General features: G+C 53.9%; 2 protein-coding genes across 2 annotated transcripts; one reads left to right on the plus strand and one right to left on the minus strand.

Moving 5' to 3' along the window:
- Positions 1-59: 59 nt before the first annotated feature.
- On the minus strand, positions 60-10,842 carry VAT1 (vesicle amine transport 1). Its single transcript, XM_003942726.4, has 6 exons — positions 10,338-10,842; positions 4,836-5,043; positions 4,278-4,448; positions 4,083-4,172; positions 1,745-1,986; positions 60-1,581 (listed from the first exon to the last, which is right to left on the minus strand). Exons 1-6 carry the CDS (start codon positions 10,746-10,748, stop codon positions 1,501-1,503), a joined length of 1,203 nt encoding a protein of 400 aa, XP_003942775.3. The 5' UTR covers positions 10,749-10,842; the 3' UTR covers positions 60-1,500.
- Positions 10,843-14,161: 3,319 nt separating this feature from the next.
- Positions 14,162-18,137, plus strand: RND2 (Rho family GTPase 2). The gene is made up of 5 exons (XM_003942728.4): positions 14,162-14,428; positions 14,927-15,014; positions 16,103-16,212; positions 16,974-17,108; positions 17,341-18,137. Exons 1-5 carry the CDS (start codon positions 14,327-14,329, stop codon positions 17,587-17,589), a joined length of 684 nt encoding a protein of 227 aa, XP_003942777.1. The 5' UTR covers positions 14,162-14,326; the 3' UTR covers positions 17,590-18,137.
- Positions 18,138-19,840: the final 1,703 nt, after the last annotated feature.

The following is a 19,840-nucleotide window of genomic DNA, read 5'->3' on the forward strand; positions in this document are numbered from 1 at the left end:
CACCGCTGCCTTCCAGGAGCTCACCTTGCCCTCCACTCTCAGAGGTAAACAGCAGGAGCCAGGGTTTGGCTTTTTATTGACACAAACACAAAGGCAGCTGTGGTAATGGGGTGGGGTACACAAAAGCCGAGATCGCACTTCACACATTTAGTCCTCATTTAGACAATGAGGAGGCTGAGCCTGTCCCCCCACCTCCCATTGCAGTGGTTGGGGCGATAACTCTCCCTAATCCTAGCTCAGTGAGCAGAGGGAGTGACCTCCCTACCCAGGAAGTCCCCATTTTGGTCACAGTGGCCCAGGTCCTGACCATCCCCCTCTGCACTCCCCTGCTCCATCTCCCCACCCATGTAAACAAAAGTTTTGGGCTGAGTTTGATAAGCTGCCTCTGTTTTGAGAAGGCAGTGGGGCCTCCCCTAACTGCAAGGGGAATGTGCTTGGATTTTTACTTTGGTCCCAGAACAAGAAACAGACAGCACTGCCTTTCAGACCTCTGGCTGGCAAATGCCACACATATCTGCAAGGCTGAGGAAGCTTCCCCGCCTTTCTCCTCAACCACCACGCAGACAGGACACGGCACAGACCTCGATGAGGGCACCTGTTTTTGCCCTGCTCCCCAGGAGGCTCGGGGCTGCCCCCACCCAATGGCACACAGATTTTTGGCAGTGTTGTGGGACTGGGGAGGAGTGAAACCCCAGCTCCACCAGAACAAGGAAGGCACTGGGGAGAACAGGGGTGGAGAAGGAGGTGGGAGACAGGGTCCTCCCTCCGCCCCACCACACACGCACAAGCACAGGTTTTCATTGCTAAGGCACTGAGAACAAATCCAGAGAACTCAGTGAAGGGTGGGGGCTCTGTATCCCTCCTAGAGTTGTGACCTAGGGGAGTAGGTCAGATTCCTGCCCTGTTGTTAAGAGGCAGCCTTGGTTAAGAATGGCAGAAAACCTGGAGATGGAAGAAGCCCAATTGTGCTTAAGAAGTTGGGAACAGAGGACAAAGTGGGGACTGGTCAAGCCCAGAGGTGGGCGCTGGTTGGCCCAGGCTGAAGGGACACTAGGGAGAGACAGGTACATGCTGGACTCACAGAGATTGGCCCCATATCCTGAGCTGACATTTCTATTCTCTGGGGAGGCGGCGGGGCAGGGTGGGAGGGAAGATGAGGCAGAGGTGGAAGCTCACAGAACACAACAGTGAGGACTGGCGAATCTTGGCACAAAAGCAGCACAGCAGGCCCGGGGAAAGGGTGGGGGCAGGAAGCAGCCAGCCTCCCTCTGACCCTCCCTGTCCCCTTGGCAGGGCCCAGACATCCAAATGGTCACTTCCCAACCTCTTCAGAGGTCAGGAAGCAGGGAGGGGCAGGGGAGCACGGTCATCACCACAGAGACCTTCGGGGGAGGGAGGGCAGAGCACTATGAGAGGCTGAAATGCAAGTCTGGTGGTCAGCAGAATGCAGCTTCCTGACTTCTCCCTTCACTGGTCTCGAGGGTCTCACAGCCCCTTCGCCTAGTTCTTCTCTGGCCCTGGAACCAGGAGGACCTTGCCCACATTCTTCTTCTCTTGCATCTGCTTCATGGCATCAGCCACCTGGGGAGGAAGGAAAGCTTCGGCTCCCAGTGCTATCCAGCCCCCGGGCAACAAGCGCCAATTCGATGCAGGCAGCCCTCCTCTTCCCCAAGAATCAGCCCCTCGGGACCCCAGCCTGCATGAGCCCTACCCAAGCCCTCCCGGCAAAGTCCTCACAATTCACCTTCTCGAAGGGCCAGACCGAGTCAATGCGGGGCTTGATGTGGCCCTGGTTGTACAGAGCCAGGAGGCGGGTCACCACGCCACCGACCAGCTCCATTTCACCCTCCAGGTAGCCCAGGTGGAAGCCACACACAGCCCGGTTGGCCTGAAGCAGCTGCAGAGCTGTCACGCTGAACTGATTCCACCATGTGCGGGCCAGGGCCATCAGGTTCCGTTTGGGGCCCGTCAGCAGGTTGGCCATTCCTGAGGGACAAGGTGATATGGCCTGTGAACCGAGGCGCCAGGCACATCCCTGTGTGCCTGACTCTGTGCTCTCTGTTCCCTGTCATCCCCTTGTGATTCTCTGTACTTGCACCAGGGGGTGATAGGCTAATTCTCAAACTGCTGGTTACCAGGCCCAAACCAACCCTGGCTGACTTAAAATTGCTCTAGGGGCCAGGCACTGTGATTCACACCTGTAATCCCAGCAGTTTGGGAGGCCGAGGTAAGAGAATCACTTGAGGTCAGGAGTTCAAGACCAGCCTGGCCAACATGGTGAAACCTTGTTTCTACTAAAAATTCTAAAATTAGCCGGGCACAGTGGCATGCTCCTGTAGTCCTAGCTACTCGGGAGGCTGAGGCAGAAGAATTGCTTGAACCCAGGAGGTAGAGGATGCAGTGGGCTGAGATTGTGCCATTGCACTCCAGCCTGGGTGACAGAGTGAGACTTGGTCTTAAAAAAAAAATTAGCCGGCCGGGCGCGGTGGCTCAAGCTTGTAATCCCAGCACTTTGGGAGGCCGAGGCAGGTGGATCACAAGGTCAAGAGATCGAGACCATCCTGGTCAACTTGGTGAAACCCCGTCTCTACTAAAAATACAAAAAATTAGCTGGGCACGGTGGCGTGTGCCTGTAATCCCAGCTACTCAGGAGGCTGAGGCAGGAGAATTGCCTGAACCCAGGAGGCGGAGGTTGCGGTGAGCCGAGATCGCGCCATTGCACTCCAGCCTGGGTAACAAGAGCGAAACTCCGTCTCAAAAAAAAAAAAAAAAAAAAAAATTAGCCAGGCGTGGAGACGGGCGCCTGTAATCCCAGCTACTCAGGAGACTGAGGTAGAATTGCTTGAATCAGGGAGGTGGATGTTGCAGTGAGCCAAGATCATGCCACTGTGCTCCAGGATGGGTGACAGACTGAAACCCTCTCTCAAAAAAAAAAAAAAAAAAAAAAGCTCTAATCTTCTTGTATTTGTTTGTTTGTTTGAGTCAGGGTCTCACTCTGTTGCCCAGGCGGGAGTACAGTGCTACTGTGCCTGGCTAATTTTTGTATTTTTTTGTAGAGATGAGGTTGCATCATGTTGCCCAGGCTGGTCTTAAACTCCTAGGCTCAAGCGCTCCACCTGCCCTGGCCTCCCAAAGTGCTGGGATTACAGGCATAAGCCACCATGCTTGGCTTATTTTGTTGTATGAAGTACTTTTTTAAATGAAAATGTACCTTGCCTAAGACAACTCAGGGAGGCAGGACAGAAAGAAGGCAGGCTGGTTGTTCAAGAACAAATCCCCAAACAAAAATGCAGAATTGGGCCAGGCACGGTGGCTCACAACTGTAATCCCAGCACTTTGGGAGGCTGAGGCAGCTGGATCACCTGAAGTCAGAAGTTCAAGCCGGGCCAACATGGTGAAACCACACCTCTACTAAAAATAAATTAGCTGGGCATGGTGGTGGACACCTGTAATTCCAGCTACTTGGGAGGGTGAGGCAGGAGAATCACTTGAACCCGAGAGGTGGAGGTTGCAATGAGCTGAGATCGTGCCATTGCACTCTAGCCTGGTGACAAAAGCAAAACTCTGTCTCAAAAAACAGAATGTAAGGCTGGGCACGGTGGCTCAGACCTGTGATCCCAGCACTTTGGGAGGCCCAGGTGGGCAGATCACCTGAGGTTGGGAGTTTGAGACCAGCCTGACCAACATGGAGAAACCCCATCTCTACTAAAAAAAAAAAAAAATAGTCAGGTGTAGTGGCGCATGCCTGTAATCCCAGCTACTCAGGAGGCTGAGACAGGAGAATCACTTGATCCCAGGAGGCGGAGGGTGCAGTGAGCCAAGCAACAAAAGCAAAACTCCATCTCAAAGAATGTAGAATTTACTATGACTCACATGATAAGTTTTGACAGAGAATGAAAAGAGCTGGCACCCAGGAATCAGCAATCTGAATGCAACATACAGGACCATTCTTAACCCTGCTCGTCTACAGAGCACCTGAGTCCCTACCCCTTCATTCCAAAGCCCTGGACCCCTATGTCCCACTCTTTAGACCCTCCCTCCTGCCCTAACATGCTGTCTCCATCCATGACCCACTAACTCACCATAGGTGACGACTTTGCCCATGGGTTTGAGGAGGTTGTAGCCCTTGGCAGTATCTGATCCGCCCAGAGGGTCCATGACGATGTCCACTCCTGTCACAGAAAAGAGGAACCCAAGAACAACATTAGGATCCACAGATCTGCAGCTCCCCTCCCTGTCCTGTCCCTCCCTAGCCCCTCCCATGTTCTGCCCCCAACCTTTAGGGGAAATCTTCTTGATCTCATCCACGTAGTCAGTCGTGTGATAGTCGATGGGATGTGTGACCCCATTCTCCTTCAGTGCCTCATGCTTGCTGGCCGAGGCTGTTCCGAACACTGTCACATTCTCCACTGTACGGCACAGCTGCACGGCAGCCATACCCACACCACCTGCAAGCAAGACACCCGTAAGCAGGGGATATGGAGTTGCCCTGGCCACCAACCACTCCATTGTAGCCTCCCAAGGACTCAGCCCGTCACCTTCGCTTTGCCTAGGCTCATTTTAGGGTTCATGTCCAATTTCCATGACTGAGAAGTGATGGAGAGGGTGGCTAGAGAGGTGGGGGTGTGGGGTGAGGGCATGTTGCTAAGGATAACACACCAGACTAGACCTGGTGTCTGAATGTTACCACGGCAACTCTACTGCAGAGGCCTCTGGGTGCCACAGGCCAAGGCAGCCTGGTGTTGCCATGACAACAGTCCAGAGAGGCTGCAGGGAAGGGGTCTGGAAGGAAATCTGGGTGGGGTAAGGAGTGATAAAGGGAGGCCCCCTGTCACCTGCAGCCATGTGTACCAAGACGCTGTGGCCAGGCCGTAGGTTGCCGAAGTCAAAGAGGACCATATAGGCTGTAATGTAATTGACGAGCAAGGCAGCGGCTTCCTCAAAGGTCATGGCCTCAGGCATCAGGAAGGTATGGAGCGAGGGCACAGTCACCTCCTCCTGCCACATCCCTGATCGGTTCAACACCATCACCCGGTCTCCTACCTTGAAGAAGAGAAGAAGAGCATTATTCAATCACTCATTCATTCACCCCCAGGATATTTACTGATTTTCCCCTAGGTATAAGTCCACCTTCTTCCAGACGAAGTAGCAGGAGAAGCAGCAAAGTAGTCATGGTAATAATAATAATAATAATAACCTCATCACCAACAGCAATAACAACTCACCTTTGGCTGGGCACGGTGGCTCACACCTGTAATCCCAGCACTTTGGGAGGGTGAGGCATGAGGTCAGGAGTTCGAGACCAGCCTGACCAACATGGTGAAACCTCGTCTCTACTAAAAATACAAAAATTAGCCAGGCATGATGGCACACACCTGTAATCCCAGGAGGCTGAGACAGGAGAATCAGAGGCAGAGGTTGCAGTGAGCTGAGATCATGCCACTGCACTCAAGCCTAGGCGACAGAGCGAGACTCCGAATTTAAAAAAAGAAAAAAAAAACTCACCTTTACTCAGTGCTGACTGAGGGCCCAGCCTGATTTCAAGTGCTTTATATAAAACGCTCAATTAATCCTTGCATCAGCTCTTTGAGGTAGATACTATCCTTATCACCTTTTTACAGAGCTTACATGTCACTATTGCGTAAGATCCCCGAATGCAAGAAGCTTACAGTTAGGGCAGCATGAAGTATCGTGGAAGAGATCAAACTGCTGTGATTACAAAAGTGGTCTCCACTGTTTACTGTGTGACTTTGAACGAATAAAAGTAACTTAATTTTTTTGAGCTCCAGTTTTTTGTTTGTTTGTTTTGAGACAGAGTCTGGCTCTAGCGCCAGGCAAGAGTGCAGTGGCACGATCCTGACTCACTGCAACTTCCGTTTTCTGGTTTCAAGCAATTCTCCTCCTGAGTAGCTGGGACTAGAGGTATGCACCACCATGCCCGGCTTTTTTTTTGTGTATTTTTAGTAGAGATGGGGTTTCGCCATGTTGGCCAGGATGGTCTCCATCTCTTGACCTCATGATCTGCCCGCCTTGGCATCCCAAAGTGCTGGGATTACAGGTGTGACCATGATGCCCGGTGGAGCTCCAGTTTTCTTATCTGTCAATTAGAACACTATCAGGACCAAATGGAAAAAAAACAACCACCATTTTCAGCACAATGTCTGGCACATAAGCATTTAGTAATGTTAGCCATAATAATAATAATAATAATAATAATAATAATATAATAGCAAGGAAGTCACACAAACAACCAAAATAAGATGGCACTTTATGATCAGGTGGTATGGTGAGCTTCATCTGCTACCAAAGTGCAGATAAAGTTCTCTGAGCACTTACAGCAGGGTGTGATCACCTCGGGAGAAGTGTGTTTGAGCCAGCACTGAGAGCACAGAAAACACGTCCACTCAGAGATGGTGCAGGAGGGGTGACAGACGAGGGCTACACAGGCCTACGCAGCAGTAAAAGGCTTTTTCCCCTCACCAGAGCCTCTATGCAGGAGGGAAAGGGGGCAAAGATAACAGAACCTGTGCCTCCAGGTTAGCAGTGAAGTCAAGGGAAGGGAAGGGAAAAGGAGAGAGTGTCAGGAGAAAAGACCTCTCTGCGCTCTCTGAAGAGCATGGAGAGGGAGGTGTGGGTGCTGTTCTGGGACAATCCAGGTTTGTCTTGATCCCTTTGAGGAATGATGGCAATTCTGTATTTTTTTTTTTTTTTTTTTTTTTTTTTTTGAGACGGAGTTTCACTCTTGTTACCCAGGCTGGAGTGCAATGGCGTGATCTCGGCTCACCGCAACCTCCACCTCCTGGGCTCAGGCAATTCTGCCTCAGCCTCCTGAGTAGCTGGGATTATAGGCACGCGCCACCATGCCCAGCTAATTTTTTTGTATTTTTAGTAGAGACGGGGTTTCACCATGTTGACCAGGTTGGTCTCGATCTCTCGACCTTGTGATCCACCCGCCTCGGCCTCCCAAAGTGCTGGGATTACAGGCTTGAGCCACCGCGCCCGGCTGGCAATCCTGTATATTAACAAGAGTTAGGGTCCATGGGAAAGGGGGATGGGACTCCCACATAAGCAATTTTTGTTTTTTTTTGAGACGGAGTCTTGCTCTGTCACCCAGGTTAGAGTACAGTGGCGTGATCTCGGCTTACTGCAACCTCCGCCTCCTGGGTTCAAGCGATTCTCTTCCCTCAGCCTCCTGCCACTGCGCCAGGCTAATTTTTGTATTTTTTGGTAGAGACCAGGTTTCACCATCTTGGCCAGGCTGGTCTTGAACTTCTGACCTCGTGATCCACCTGCCTCGGCCTCCCAAAGTGCTGGGATTATAGGTGTGAGCCACTGCGCCTGGCTACATATGCCCTTTTTTATGTCCTCAAGCCCCCACACTCCACTGAAGAGAACTGAGGGATGCTGGGGTCTTTCCTTCCAGGTTCTGGCCTGAGTTGAGGTCTGGAGAACGAGAACAATGGAAGTCTGCCATCCAGGGACTCAGGACCAGTAGACACAGAACAAGCAGGAGAGCTCTGAGGACTGCACTGCTCATTTGGGGTCGTGGCCAGTCCCAGATTTGGCCCAGAACAAGTCTCACCCTGTCTCATGCTAACCCTCAGCCCATCCAGATCAGGGCCATGACCCTCCCCAGTCCAGATACCAGGAGGGAGGAGGAGGGAGGGAGGGAGGGAGGGAGGGAGGGAGGGAGAGAGAGAGAGAGAGAGAGAGAGAGAGAGAGAGAGAGAGAGAGAGAGACCGTTCCTGCAGAATCCAGGCTCTTACATCAGATTCTTGCCCTGGACAGGATATCCTGTATTTACCAGGCGGAAAGTGTGGGGAGGGGAGGTGAGGTGGGTGGCCTTCAGCAGTAACATGAACTGCAACTACCCCTAAAAAACATTCCTCGTAGCACCTTCTCAAGAGTGGGATCATTCAGAAGTCAGTTTGAGGGTGGGGCCAGAGCTGAATTCACAGGGAAGCCTTTTTTTTTTTTTTTTTTTTTTTTTGAGACGGAGTTTCACTCTTGTTACCCAGGCTGGAGTGCAATGGCGCGATCTCGGCTCACCGCAACCTCCGCCTCCTGGGTTCAGGCAATTCTCCTGCCTCAGCCTCCGGAGTAGCTGGGATTACAGGCACGCGCCACCATGCCCAGCTAATTTTTTGCACCTTTAGTAGAGACGGGGTTTCACCATGTTGACCAGGATGGTCTCGATCTCTTGACCTCGTGATCCACCCACCTCGGCCTCCCAAAGTGCTGGGATTACAGGCTTGAGCCACCGTGCCCGGCAGGGAAGCCTTTAAGAAGCTGTTTGCGCCGGGTGCGGTGGCTCAAGCCTGTAATCCCAGCACTTTGGGAGGCCAAGGCGGGTGGATCACGAGGTCAAGAGATCGAGACCATCCTGGTCAACATGGTGAAACCCCGTCTCTACTAAAAATACAAAAAACTAGCTGGGCGTGGTGGCGCGTGCCTGTAATCCCAGCTACTCAGGAGGCTGAGGCAGGAGAATTGCCTGAACCCAGGAGGCGGAGGTTGCGGTGAGCCGAGATCGCGCCATTGCACTCCAGCCTGGGTAACAAGAGTGAAACTCCGTCTCAAAAAAAAAAAAAAAAAAAAAAAAAAGAAGCTGTTTGCTTGGGGGGCCAAGGAGGGTAGATAATGAGGTCAAGAGATCGAGACCATCCTAGTCAACATGGTGAAACCCCGTCTCTACTAAAAATACAAAAATTAGCTGGGCATGGTGGCACATGCCTGTAGTCCCAGCTACTCAGGAGGCTGAAGCAGGAGAATTGCTTGAACCCAGGAGGCAGAGGTTTCGGTGAGCCGAGATCGCGCCATTGCACTCCAGCCTGGGCAACAAGCAAGAGTGAAACTCCTTCTCAAAAAAAAAGAAGCAGCAGCAGCTGTTTGCTTACAGGATGAATCCAACAAACCTGGCTCTGATTTCTGGGGCTGGCAGGTCTGCAAAGAGGCTGCATCTGAGGAGCCTCTCTTTGCAGGGTCTGCTTTAAAAAGAAACCCCTGGCCGGGCTCGGTGCTCATGCCTGTCATCAATTCCAGCACTTTGGGAGGCCGAGGCAGGTGGATCACCTGAAATCAGGTGTTAGAGACCAGCCTGACCAACATGGAGAAACCCCCTCTCTACTAAAAAATACAAAATTAGCCGGGCATGATGGCTCATGCCTGTAATCCCAGCTACTCAGGAGGCTGAGGCAGGAGAATCACTTGAACCAGGGAGTCGGAAGTTGCAGTGAGCCGAGATCATGCCATTGCACTCCAGCCTGGGCAACAAGAGCAAAATTCCGTCTCAAAACACACCCCCACCCCCCACCCCCACACACATAAACCCCTAAACAAATGGCTTGCTGAGGCCTCATCCCAGGTCTCTCAAAAAGCTGATCATTTTGAGTTCTCCGGTGTCCAGGGTTGTGACCAAGATTAATGATAAATGAGAAGAAGAAACAGGCCTGCAGACTTGGCCAACCTGTTCAAGGAGCCACACCTCTCCGTTCCAGTCCGAACTCTTGGCACCGGGGTTTCTGAAGTGGGGGTCCTCCGCAGAGGGAAGGCAGAGGCGGGTCCCCACCCCCACTCCCTGCACTGGGCGTTCCCAAGGGCAGCCCCGGGTCGTGGCCCGATGGCTGAGTCACAGGAGGAGGAGATACTGCAGTCACGAGAGACACAGAGCCCAAGACAAAGATCGGGTGGCCCAATCCCGCCTACCCCACCCCAAAACCAGATCGGCGGTGTGAGGCTGGTGGCGGTGGGGGAGCAAGGCTCTCTCTCCTCCATGATGGGCGTGTCTCGCCTCTTTGGCCTTGCTCTGGGAGGGGCCGCCTCACACCCCCACAGACCACGGGGCTGCATGTGACCAGGGTTCTGGCACGGCCGCAGTGCCCCCGCCCAACCCCGATGGCAGAGCCACTCAAGCTCCCTCGGGGAAAAGTGGCACTAACCGTCACTCACAGTCACAGACTGCAATTATCCAGGGGGTGAGTGTTTGGTGGGCAGGGGTACAGGTGTGGTTTTAATGGGGGCGGGGGGCGGTAGGGACCGTAGAGTCGTTGTGCGCATGCGCAAGGGCGCCTTATTGTTTTTTTCCCCCCCACCAGCACCGCTTATGGGCGGCGGCCACAATTACAATGGTTGGGGAGGGGACGATAATTCCGTCTCCCCTCCCCACATAAATGCGGTTCTCCAGGAGCCCCAAAACACAAGTTCCTTTCCTACACTTTCCACGCTCGTGCACCCAAGTCCGCGCCAGTCTTCCCGCCCTGCCACACCCCCAGCGCCCGCCCACTGGTGACCCACTGCCCCTTGGCCTCCGCAGCCCTGCCCTGCGCAGCCCGCTCACCTTGCGGTCGCTGACTCCCTCGCCCACAGCGATCACGACGCCCGCGCCCTCCATACCCGGAGTGACGGGCAGCGGCGGGAGCCGGTCGTAAAGCCCCTGCCTGGCCATGAGGTCTGCGAAGTTGAGCCCGCAGGCCCGCACGCGCAGGGTCAGCTGGCCGGGCCCGGGGGCCGGGGGCGCGGCCGGCCGGCTCTGCAGCTTCACCTTGTCGTAGCCTCCAAAGCCCGTGAGAACCAGGCAGCGCAGCGGTGGCGGCGAGGCGGCGGCGGCGGCCCCTTCAGAGGCTGCCGGCTGCTGGGGGTCGCTCGCTGCCTCGGCTTTCGGGGGCGGTGAAGAGGCGTCTTCCCCGACCCCTGCCTCGGCCGCCGCCACCACGGTGGCCGCCTCGGCTACCTCTCTCTCGGCGGACATGGCTGGGACTCCCGACGAGAGAGCACAGCTGGACTGAGAGTACACAGCTGGGGAGGGCGGGGCGCGCCGAGAAGAGCCGCGGCAGCGAGCTCCAGCGGGAGGGGCGGGGCGGGGGTGGTGCCAGGAGGGGGCGGAGCCTCGCGCTCAGACTTAAAGGGCCAGGGCTACAGCGGCGCGAGCTGGGAGGGCACGAAAAGGGGAACAAGGAACGTCGGTGGTCTTGGGATCAAGCAGGCCGCGATTTATTTATTCATATTCAACCTTATTCAAATTAAAAACTATGTTAAGGGATAGGCCGGGCACGGCGGCTCATGCCTGTAATCCCAGCACTTTGGGAGGCTAAGGCCGGTGGATCATTTGAGGTCAGGAGTTCAAGACCAGCCTGGCCAGCATGGTGAAACTCCCGTCTTTACTAAAAATACAGAAATTAGCCGGGCAGTAGTGGTGGGAGCCTGTAATCCCAGCTACTCGGGAGGCTGAGGCAGGAGAATCGCTTGAGCGTGGGAGGCGGAGGTTACGGTGAGCAGAGATTGCGCCACTCCAGTCTGGGCAATAGAGTGAGATTCTGTCTCAAGAACAAAGTTAAGGAGCAGTCCCAAAACTTGAACTTACATCAGATTTCATATTTGGCGAGTCAGCCACCTGTGGACTGGAGCCCAACTAAATTGTGTCTCAGGCTTTGACTCTACCTTTAGGTAACCCAGGTAGGGATAAGACTTCACTCACTCTGGTCTTGAAAAGGCAAAGTAGGGGCATGGAGACAAAGCCTTTAAAACTTTCTGACTTTGTTGTTAATGTTCTGTTCCTCAGTTTCCTTCTGTAAAATAACGATGATGCTATGTGCTCTGGTTATGTTTTTATTTATTATTTTATTTTATTTTTATTTTATTTTATTTTATTTTATTTTGAGACGGAGTTTCGCTCTTGTTACCCAGGCTGGAGTGCAATGGCGCGATCTCGGCTCACCGCAACCTCCGCCTCCTGGGTTCAGGCAATTCTCCTGCCTCAGCCTCCCGAGTGGCTGGGATTACAGGCACGCGCCACCATGCCCAGCTAATTTTTTGTATTTTTAGTAGAGACGGGGTTTCACCTTGTTGACCAGGATGGTCTCGATCTCTTGGCTTCGTGATCCACCCGCCTCGGCCTCCTAAAGTGCTGGGATTACAGGCTTGAGCCACCGCGCCTGGCATGTTTTTATTTTTTATTTATTTATTTTTAATACAGGGTCTCACTCTGTCACCCACGCTGACGAGGTGGTGCGATCACGGCTCCCTGCAGCGTGAAACTCCCGGGCTCAAGCAATCTTCCCACCTCAGCCTCCTGAATAGCTAGGAACACAGGCGTGTGCCGCCACGCCCGGCTAATTTTATTTTTCATTACTCTTTGCAGAGCAGGGCTACCCCATAGGCAGTGTGCCTAGAGTGGTCAAACCCGGATAATTTTTAATTTTTTTTTCTAGAGACAGGGTCTCACTAGGTTGCCCAGGATGGTCTTGAACTCCTGCATGTAAGCACGCCTCCCAAAGTGCTGAGATTACAGGCGTATGCTACCGCGTCCGACTTCTAGTTATTGCCTCAGCCTCCCCAGTAGCTGGGACTACAGGCACGCGCCACCATGCCCGGATAATTTTTGGGTTTTTTTGTTTTTGTTTTTGTTTTTGTTTTGAGACGGAGTTTCACTCTTGTTACCCAGGCTGGAGTGCAATGGCAGGATCTCGGCTCACCACAACCTCCGCCTCCTCGGTTCAGGCAATTCTCCTGCCTCAGCCTCCTGAGTAGCTGGGATTACAGGCATGCGCCACCATGCCCAGCTAATTTTTTGTATTTTTAGTAGAGACGGGGTTTCACCATGTTCACCAGGATGGTCTCGATCTCTTGACCTCGTGATCCACCTGCCTCGGCCTCCCAAAGTGCTGGGATTACAGGCTTGAGCCACCGCGCCCGGCCTAATTTTTGTATTTTTGGTAGAGAAGAGGTTTCACTATTTTGGCCAGGCTGGTCTCGAACTCCTGACCTCATATTCCGCCTGTCTCTACCTCCCAAAGTACCGGGATTACAGGCATGAGCCACTGCATCCGGCCAAAAGAGCACTTTTTTTTTTTTTTTTTTTTTTTGAGACAGAGTCTTGCTCTGTCGACAGGTGCCAGGCTGGAGTGCAGTGGTGGGATCTCGGCTCACTGCAGCCTCCACCTCCCAGCTTCAAGCAATTCTTCTGCCTCAGCCTCACGTAGCTGGGACTACAGGCGCGTGCCACCACGCCCAGCTAATTTTTGTGTTTTTCACCGTATTGTAATTTTGTATTTTTCACCATATTGGCCAGGCTGGTCTCAAACTCCTGACCTCGTGATCCACCCACCTTGGCCTCCCAAAGTGCTGGCATTACAGGTGTCAGCCACCACGCCCGGCCAAAAGCAGTTTTAAAAGGTAAAGTCTACAAAAATTAGTAGGGCATGGTGGCGCGCGTCTGTAGTCCCAGCTACTCAGGAGGCTGAGGCAGGAGAATTGCTTGAACTCGGCAGTCGAAGGTTGCAGTGAGTTGAGATTGCACCACTGCACTCCAGCCTGGGCAACAGAGCGAGACTCGTCTCAAAAGAAATAAACAAATAAATAAAATAAAAGATTAAAAAATGCCATGCAAATGCTTATCTGTGGTTTGATTATTGTTAGACTCTGAATCCAGCCTGACTTTTGGACTTAGCTCTGGCTCCAGCAGAGCAGGGCTGTCACTGTGGCGGTTATTTCTCTTCCTCCCCATCTCCTTCCTCCTCATCTCCCAAACATCCACCAGAGGACGCAGCGCCCCCAAAACTTTGCACACAGTGCTTGGCTGGAGGAACTCAGTCCATGTTTCTCTGCTGGTCTAGGCCCGCGGTTAAGTCAACGAAACCCGAGACCCGGCTGCCCGTTGCCATGGGGACGGAAAGCTATGACGTCACCACCGTCCGGGTGGGTGTGCTGGGGTTCACCCTCCCATTTCCCCAAGACCTTCTGCCGGGACATGAGCGGAGGCGGGAGAGAAAACCAAAAAGGCTCCCTTCTTCCCCTAGCATCTTTCTCCCGCCGTCTTCAGGAAGTGGATGGCTGTCGCCGCGCTGTCCGCACTGGCACACCTGCGTGCACGCGTGGGTACACAGCAGGCCCCAGCTTCGCGCGTGTGCCGCTCACATTCTAACCTAAGAACTTCGCCTGAACTCTGCCCTGCCCTAATCTCCGAGGAAGTCCTATAAGCCCTGTTCGGCAGATCCCAAACCGGCAGGGGCCCCTCAGACCACGCTGGCGCGCTGGACCCCGGCTCTGAGGCCTATGTTCCTAGGGCTCCGCCCAGATCTGCTGGGTCCCGCCCCCTGGCTGCGCGAGTGGGAGGCGGGGCCGGGGGCGCGGCCGCCGGGCTGGGGGCGGGGCGGAGGGGGGGCCGCAGTCCCGGGGCGGGGGCTCGGCGCGAGCCCGCGAGATGCCGGTGTCGGCTGCCCGAGCGGCTGCAGCTGCAGCGGCGGGGGAGGCGGTGGCAGAGGCGGTGGCAGAGGCGGCGGCGGGGCCCGGGAGGGGGGTGGCGTGGGGGACCGGCGCGTAGCCGGGACCATGGAGGGGCAGAGCGGCCGCTGCAAGATCGTGGTGGTGGGAGACGCGGAGTGCGGCAAGACGGCGCTGCTGCAGGTGTTCGCCAAGGACGCCTATCCCGGGGTGAGGGACCGGTGTCTTGGGAGGGGGGCGCTAAGGCTGCTGGGGGTGGGTGACAGGGGCCCTGGGGACGGTTGGGAACGGGTACTCGGGTAACCAGAGACAAGAGACGGGGCCTCGGAGGACGAGGGGGAGACGTTGGGGGCTCAGGAAGGACTGCAGAGGATTGGGGTGGGAGGAATTAGGGAGCAGGGTGAGATGGTTGGGGTTTGGGAGAACCAGAGCATCCGGGAGGGAGGGCGAGGGGAATGTCGGAGGTCCTGGGCAATAGAGCGGGGAAGAACTAGGGGGCTGAAGGTACGAGAAAGGACCAGGAGGAGGTCTGGGAGCTTAGCAGAGATTCTGCGGGGGTGCAGGAACTCCTGGGATCTCCCCTTTGCCCAATCCCAGACCAACTTGTGTCCAGGAGCAGGGCTGGACCGGGTGTGGGAGTGAGGAGGGCATTTGTCTGTGGTGAGGACCTGGAGAGAGGATCTCATTTGGATCCATCCGTGTCTGCAGAGTTATGTCCCCACCGTGTTTGAGAACTACACCGCGAGCTTTGAGATCGACAAGCGCCGCATTGAGCTCAACATGTGGGACACTTCAGGTAGCCAAGTCCCTGGGGGTCACCCTGACTTCCAAGGTGGCCCACTCTGTCCCCTCCCTTGGCTAGATCCTTAGGTTCCAGGTCAGCCCAGCCCATCAATCCAATTCCAGCAGGAAGGAAAAGTCAATTTTCTGCTTAAAGCCAGGGAAACCAAGGCAGAACTTGCAGAGCCTGACAGAAACCATGTCCTGAAGGAAAAAGCCTAGGATCTGAGCCCCTCAACTGGGTTTTGCCTACCTGGGAAAGTTGGGAAGGAATGGCTTTTAATTTGGAACATGTTTCTTAGGAGATAAGACTGGGTTTAGAAAAGACATTTAGCGGTGGCTCACACCTGTAATCCTAGCACTTTGAGAGGCCAAGGTGGGCAGATTACCTGAGGTCAGGAGTTCAAGACTGGCCAACATGGTGAAACCCAAAAAAATTAGCCAGTTGTATGGTGTGTGCTTGTAATCTCAGCTACCCAGGAGGCTGAGGCAGGAGAATCACCGAAACCTGGGAGGCAGAGGCTTCAGTGAGCCAAGATCCAGCCACTGCACTCCAGGCTGGGTAACAGAGCAAGACTGTCTCAAAAAAAAAAAAAAAAGAGAGAGAGACAGAAGACATTTAGAATGTCTTGAGTGAAGGGCAGGCAGGGGGACTATTTATCTCAACTGAACTAGAAATCTGAGGTCAAGTCCCAGGAGGATGGGAGTACTTTCCCCGCCACTGCTTTTTCTCCACCTGGTGCAGGGAGGGTTTTTATTTCTACAAGAGTTCCCTTCAGGGCTTCGGTTGCCAAAGCCCAGAAAGAACATGCAACATTTCATGAGAATGTCTGTAGATTTCCTGAGCTTCTCAAAGGGGTCCAAACCTCAGTTAAGATTAAAAATTATTACTTTTTAAACCCCTAGGGAAACAGCCATTTCCCACCATCTCACCTCCCTTCTGCCTGCTCCCTTGCTTGGGAAACATAGACTCTATGATGAGTATCAGTGATTGCTCTTTTCCACTCTTTGCTCCCAGCATCCCTTGACCAGGCTCTCTAAGGTCTCCCATTCCCTTCCAGGCCTCCCACCCACTCAGGCCCCTCATGCCCTGTCTTCCTTCAGGTTCTTCTTACTATGATAACGTCCGGCCTCTGGCCTATCCTGATTCTGATGCTGTGCTCATCTGCTTCGACATTAGCCGACCAGAAACACTGGACAGTGTTCTCAAGAAGGTGGGAGCCTGGGGAAATAGGGCAGCTAGACCAAGGGGGACCAGACACCATCGTCCTGACACACGATGGGCCAGGAGGAGGGAGTGATGGCTGGGGTATGGCCATCAGCTGGTTAGCAGGTGAAGTTCTCATCCCTGCCACCCCTCCAGACCCCATCCCTCCCAGCCACCCCCTTTCTGAAAGTCCTCAGAGCTGGATACAGCAGCTAATGGAGGTGGGGGAGTGAAGGGAGAAGCACTCACAGGGTTCCTCCTCTGTTCTTCCCAACTGCTTGGGGTTGGGAGCCCCAGATGGAGGGGATGGGTGGGAATGCTGATCCTGGAGCTCAGGAAAGCCCTGTGGCCTCCTCTCAGGCCCCTATTTCCATGAGAAAAGCTGGTGGTGAATGGACAGAAGTCAGCTAGGGCAGCCCCAGTTCCCAGGTGGGGGAGGGGAGGGTAGGATAAGTTTATTCCCAGGAAAGAGAGTATGGGAAAGGCGAGTGGGAATGGGAAGGTTCCAGGCTGGCAGACCCTTCACAGCCACCGTGGGAGAAGAGTCCGCAGGCCCACACCAGCCCTCTCCTCTCCCTGCTTCCCTCACCCCATCCTGCTCTCAACCCACGCCTAGCATTCTCACCTCCTTCCTCATATGGAGAGTCCAGAGGGATACATGGTTTCTGTGTGCTGTGAGGAAGAGAGGGCACACTGCTGGCATGGAGCAGGGGCTCACCCTGTGCCTCCCTCTACCCCTCCACAATTCTCTTTTCTTCTCCTACATAGTGGCAAGGAGAGACTCAAGAGTTTTGCCCCAATGCCAAGGTTGTGCTGGTTGGCTGTAAACTGGACATGCGGACTGACCTGGCCACACTGAGGGAGCTGTCCAAGCAGAGGCTTATCCCTGTCACACATGAGCAGGTGGGACCCTTGACCTCTGATCTCTGACAGCCTAGACCTGTCACCTCTACCCCCTTCAGTTTCTGATTTGAAAACACCCTACCTGGATCATCCCTTGTCCTGGCCTGTCACCTCTGACCTGATCCCTTGGTCGCCCCCAGCCGTGACCTTCAACCTCAGCCCTCAGCCTCCATGACCCTTTCTAAGCTTCAGGCTAAGACGTATAACTTTCTCCCATGCGCTCCTTTTCCAGGGCACTGTGCTGGCCAAGCAGGTGGGGGCTGTGTCCTACGTGGAGTGCTCCTCCCGGTCTTCTGAGCGCAGCGTCAGGGATGTCTTCCATGTGGCCACAGTGGCCTCCCTTGGCCGTGGCCATAGGCAGCTGCGCCGAACTGACTCACGCCGGGGAATGCAGCGATCCACTCAGCTGTCAGGACGGCCAGACCGAGGGAATGAGGGCGAGATACATAAGGATCGAGCCAAGAGCTGCAACCTCATGTGAGGGGCTAGGAGGGCGCAGGGTGTGAAGCGGGTGGTGAGGGACACAAGTGTTTCCCTGCCTGCACCCAGGCTTCCTGACCTCCTGAGCCTGTCTGGGAAGTCTGGGCAGGCAGAGCAAGCAATTCTTCAGGCAGGGGAGCTGGAGGGCAGAAGGGTATCATTTCTCATATCCTCCTCCTTCCTCTTCTCCAGTGGATGTTGAGGGAGCTAACAGGGCTGGCATCTGGGGCATGAACTGGGATGGGGCAGGTGGGGGTTAGGGAAGCTGGTATCAAACAGTGACCTCAGTGGAGTCTCCTATGTGAAGGGTACCCTCTCTCTCTACCCCCACCCTCCATATCCTGATTCAGACCCAAGGAAAATGTTCATTCTGTGACCTTCTCTTTTCTTTCCTCTCACTTGTGCAGCTGTTCTCACACATCTTAACCTCTAGGAAACATGCACTAAATTCAAAAGCAAGGAGAAGCCCCTCCCCCCATCAGTCCACCAGCCTTAGAACCTCCCTTGCCCCAATAGTCACCCAATAAAGCCCACGTCCATGGAAAACGGCTGTGGCTTTAGTTTCGTTGCTTTAAAAAAAATCCATCTACCAATCTCTAGCAGTAGGAGGGAAAGTTAGACCTCAGTAGGGGAACTTTCCTGTCCATGTCCACAGGTGGAACAGAGGACAAAGCCATAGGTTGGATCATTAGTGTCCTTTTAGGAGTCAGAATTGGGAGAAGGAGACATGCTGGGATTGTTCATCCCAGTTAATGAAGTGGGCAATTCTCAGGCCATTTGGGGGTTTTAGAGCAGCTGACATGCAATTAGTCAGCATTTCTCAGCCCAGCCAGGCCTGCTGCTAGTGGGAGGGGTCCTGCTCATCATCAGTACCCCTGGCTTGGAGCCTGCTGGTGCCCTGGGGGTTGCAGGGGTAGGGAGGCATCAAAAGTCTCCACTACGTCACAGAAGCTAACCCTGTACAGCATGCAGTTTCCCCCAAGGGGTCAGTAGTTTGATTCTGGGGTCTCCTTAGGTGCTCAGGCCAGGGACCTTTCTCTCCTTCCATGCTGAGTTCCTTGATGACTTTCAGGGGAGCATCAACTGTGTGTTAGAGTCACCCTTACCCTGTCTCTTAAAGGAAAGATGGTGGAGGGGACTGCTGAGCGCCTGTTGTCAGGAAAGACAGTGCTGGTCTGTTTTCTCGGGAGTCTGGTTTCAGATTGTCCTGTATTCCCTCCCTGGCTCTGGTCCCACTGGCCTCTTTTCGGTGACATTCTCCCCCAGGAACCATCCCTGGCCCTTCCCTCCCCCAGCTCCACCCCCTGCCCTAGCCCCAGCCAGTTCTTCCAGACACTGAAGAGAACACTGACCTTATGGGACTATCTGTGGGATCCCACCCAAATTTATAGCCCATTCTTCCTTCATTCAGCAAATATGTACTGAACACCAACTGTGTGTCACACACTGGCTTGGGAGATTGCAAGGACCAGTCTCTCAGCTTCTGGAGGCCAGCCCAATGTGGAAGAGCAGTACCTCAGGTGTGAAGGTGCCATGGCTTAGGGATTTTTTTTTAATTCAAATTTCGTTTAACAGCTCTGGGTATGGAGGCTGAGGAATATTTGTACATGTATGGGGTGCTATGGGAGCTCTTTTGCAGCCTGAGAAGTCAGTCCTGTGAGCCAGGGCCTGAGGGTTGAAGAGGAGTTTGCCACGTGGGGAAGGCGTAGGAAAGGCACTCTGAGCAGAGGGTATAGCATGTGTAAACACGTGGGGATGAGAAGGAGCATGGCACTGTTGGGGCTCCCATGGCAGGGAGAGTAGAAGACAAGGCTGGGAAAAGGAACCAGGGTTTCATTCTGAGGATGTGAGGAGCCACCAGGAATTTCAGGCAGAGAGTGAGGTGATCAGATTTGTTTTTTGGATAGATGGTTATCTGGATGAGGTATTGGGGCTGGGAGATTTGGCTCTGAGATGTGCCGTTTAAAATAGCTTCTCGGTGGTGGCTCACACCTATAATCCCAGCAGTTTGGGAGGCCAAGCTGGGAGGATGGCTTGAGGCCAGGAATTCGAGGCTGCAGTGAGCTATGATCATGCCATTGTCTTCCAGCCTGAGTGTCAGAATGAGACCCTGTCTCTAAAAAAAAATAAAAAAATAAAAAATAGCTTCTCCTTTCCCTTATACCAGGTTCTAGTCTTGAGAGAAAAGGAAATCCCTACCCGCCACTCCCTGGCTCATCAGATACCCCTATCCCAACCTCTCTTATGGGACT

This window comes from Saimiri boliviensis, chromosome 17 (genome assembly GCF_048565385.1).
Source record: "Saimiri boliviensis isolate mSaiBol1 chromosome 17, mSaiBol1.pri, whole genome shotgun sequence".
In the NCBI taxonomy this organism is placed as follows: Eukaryota; Metazoa; Chordata; class Mammalia; order Primates; family Cebidae; genus Saimiri; species Saimiri boliviensis.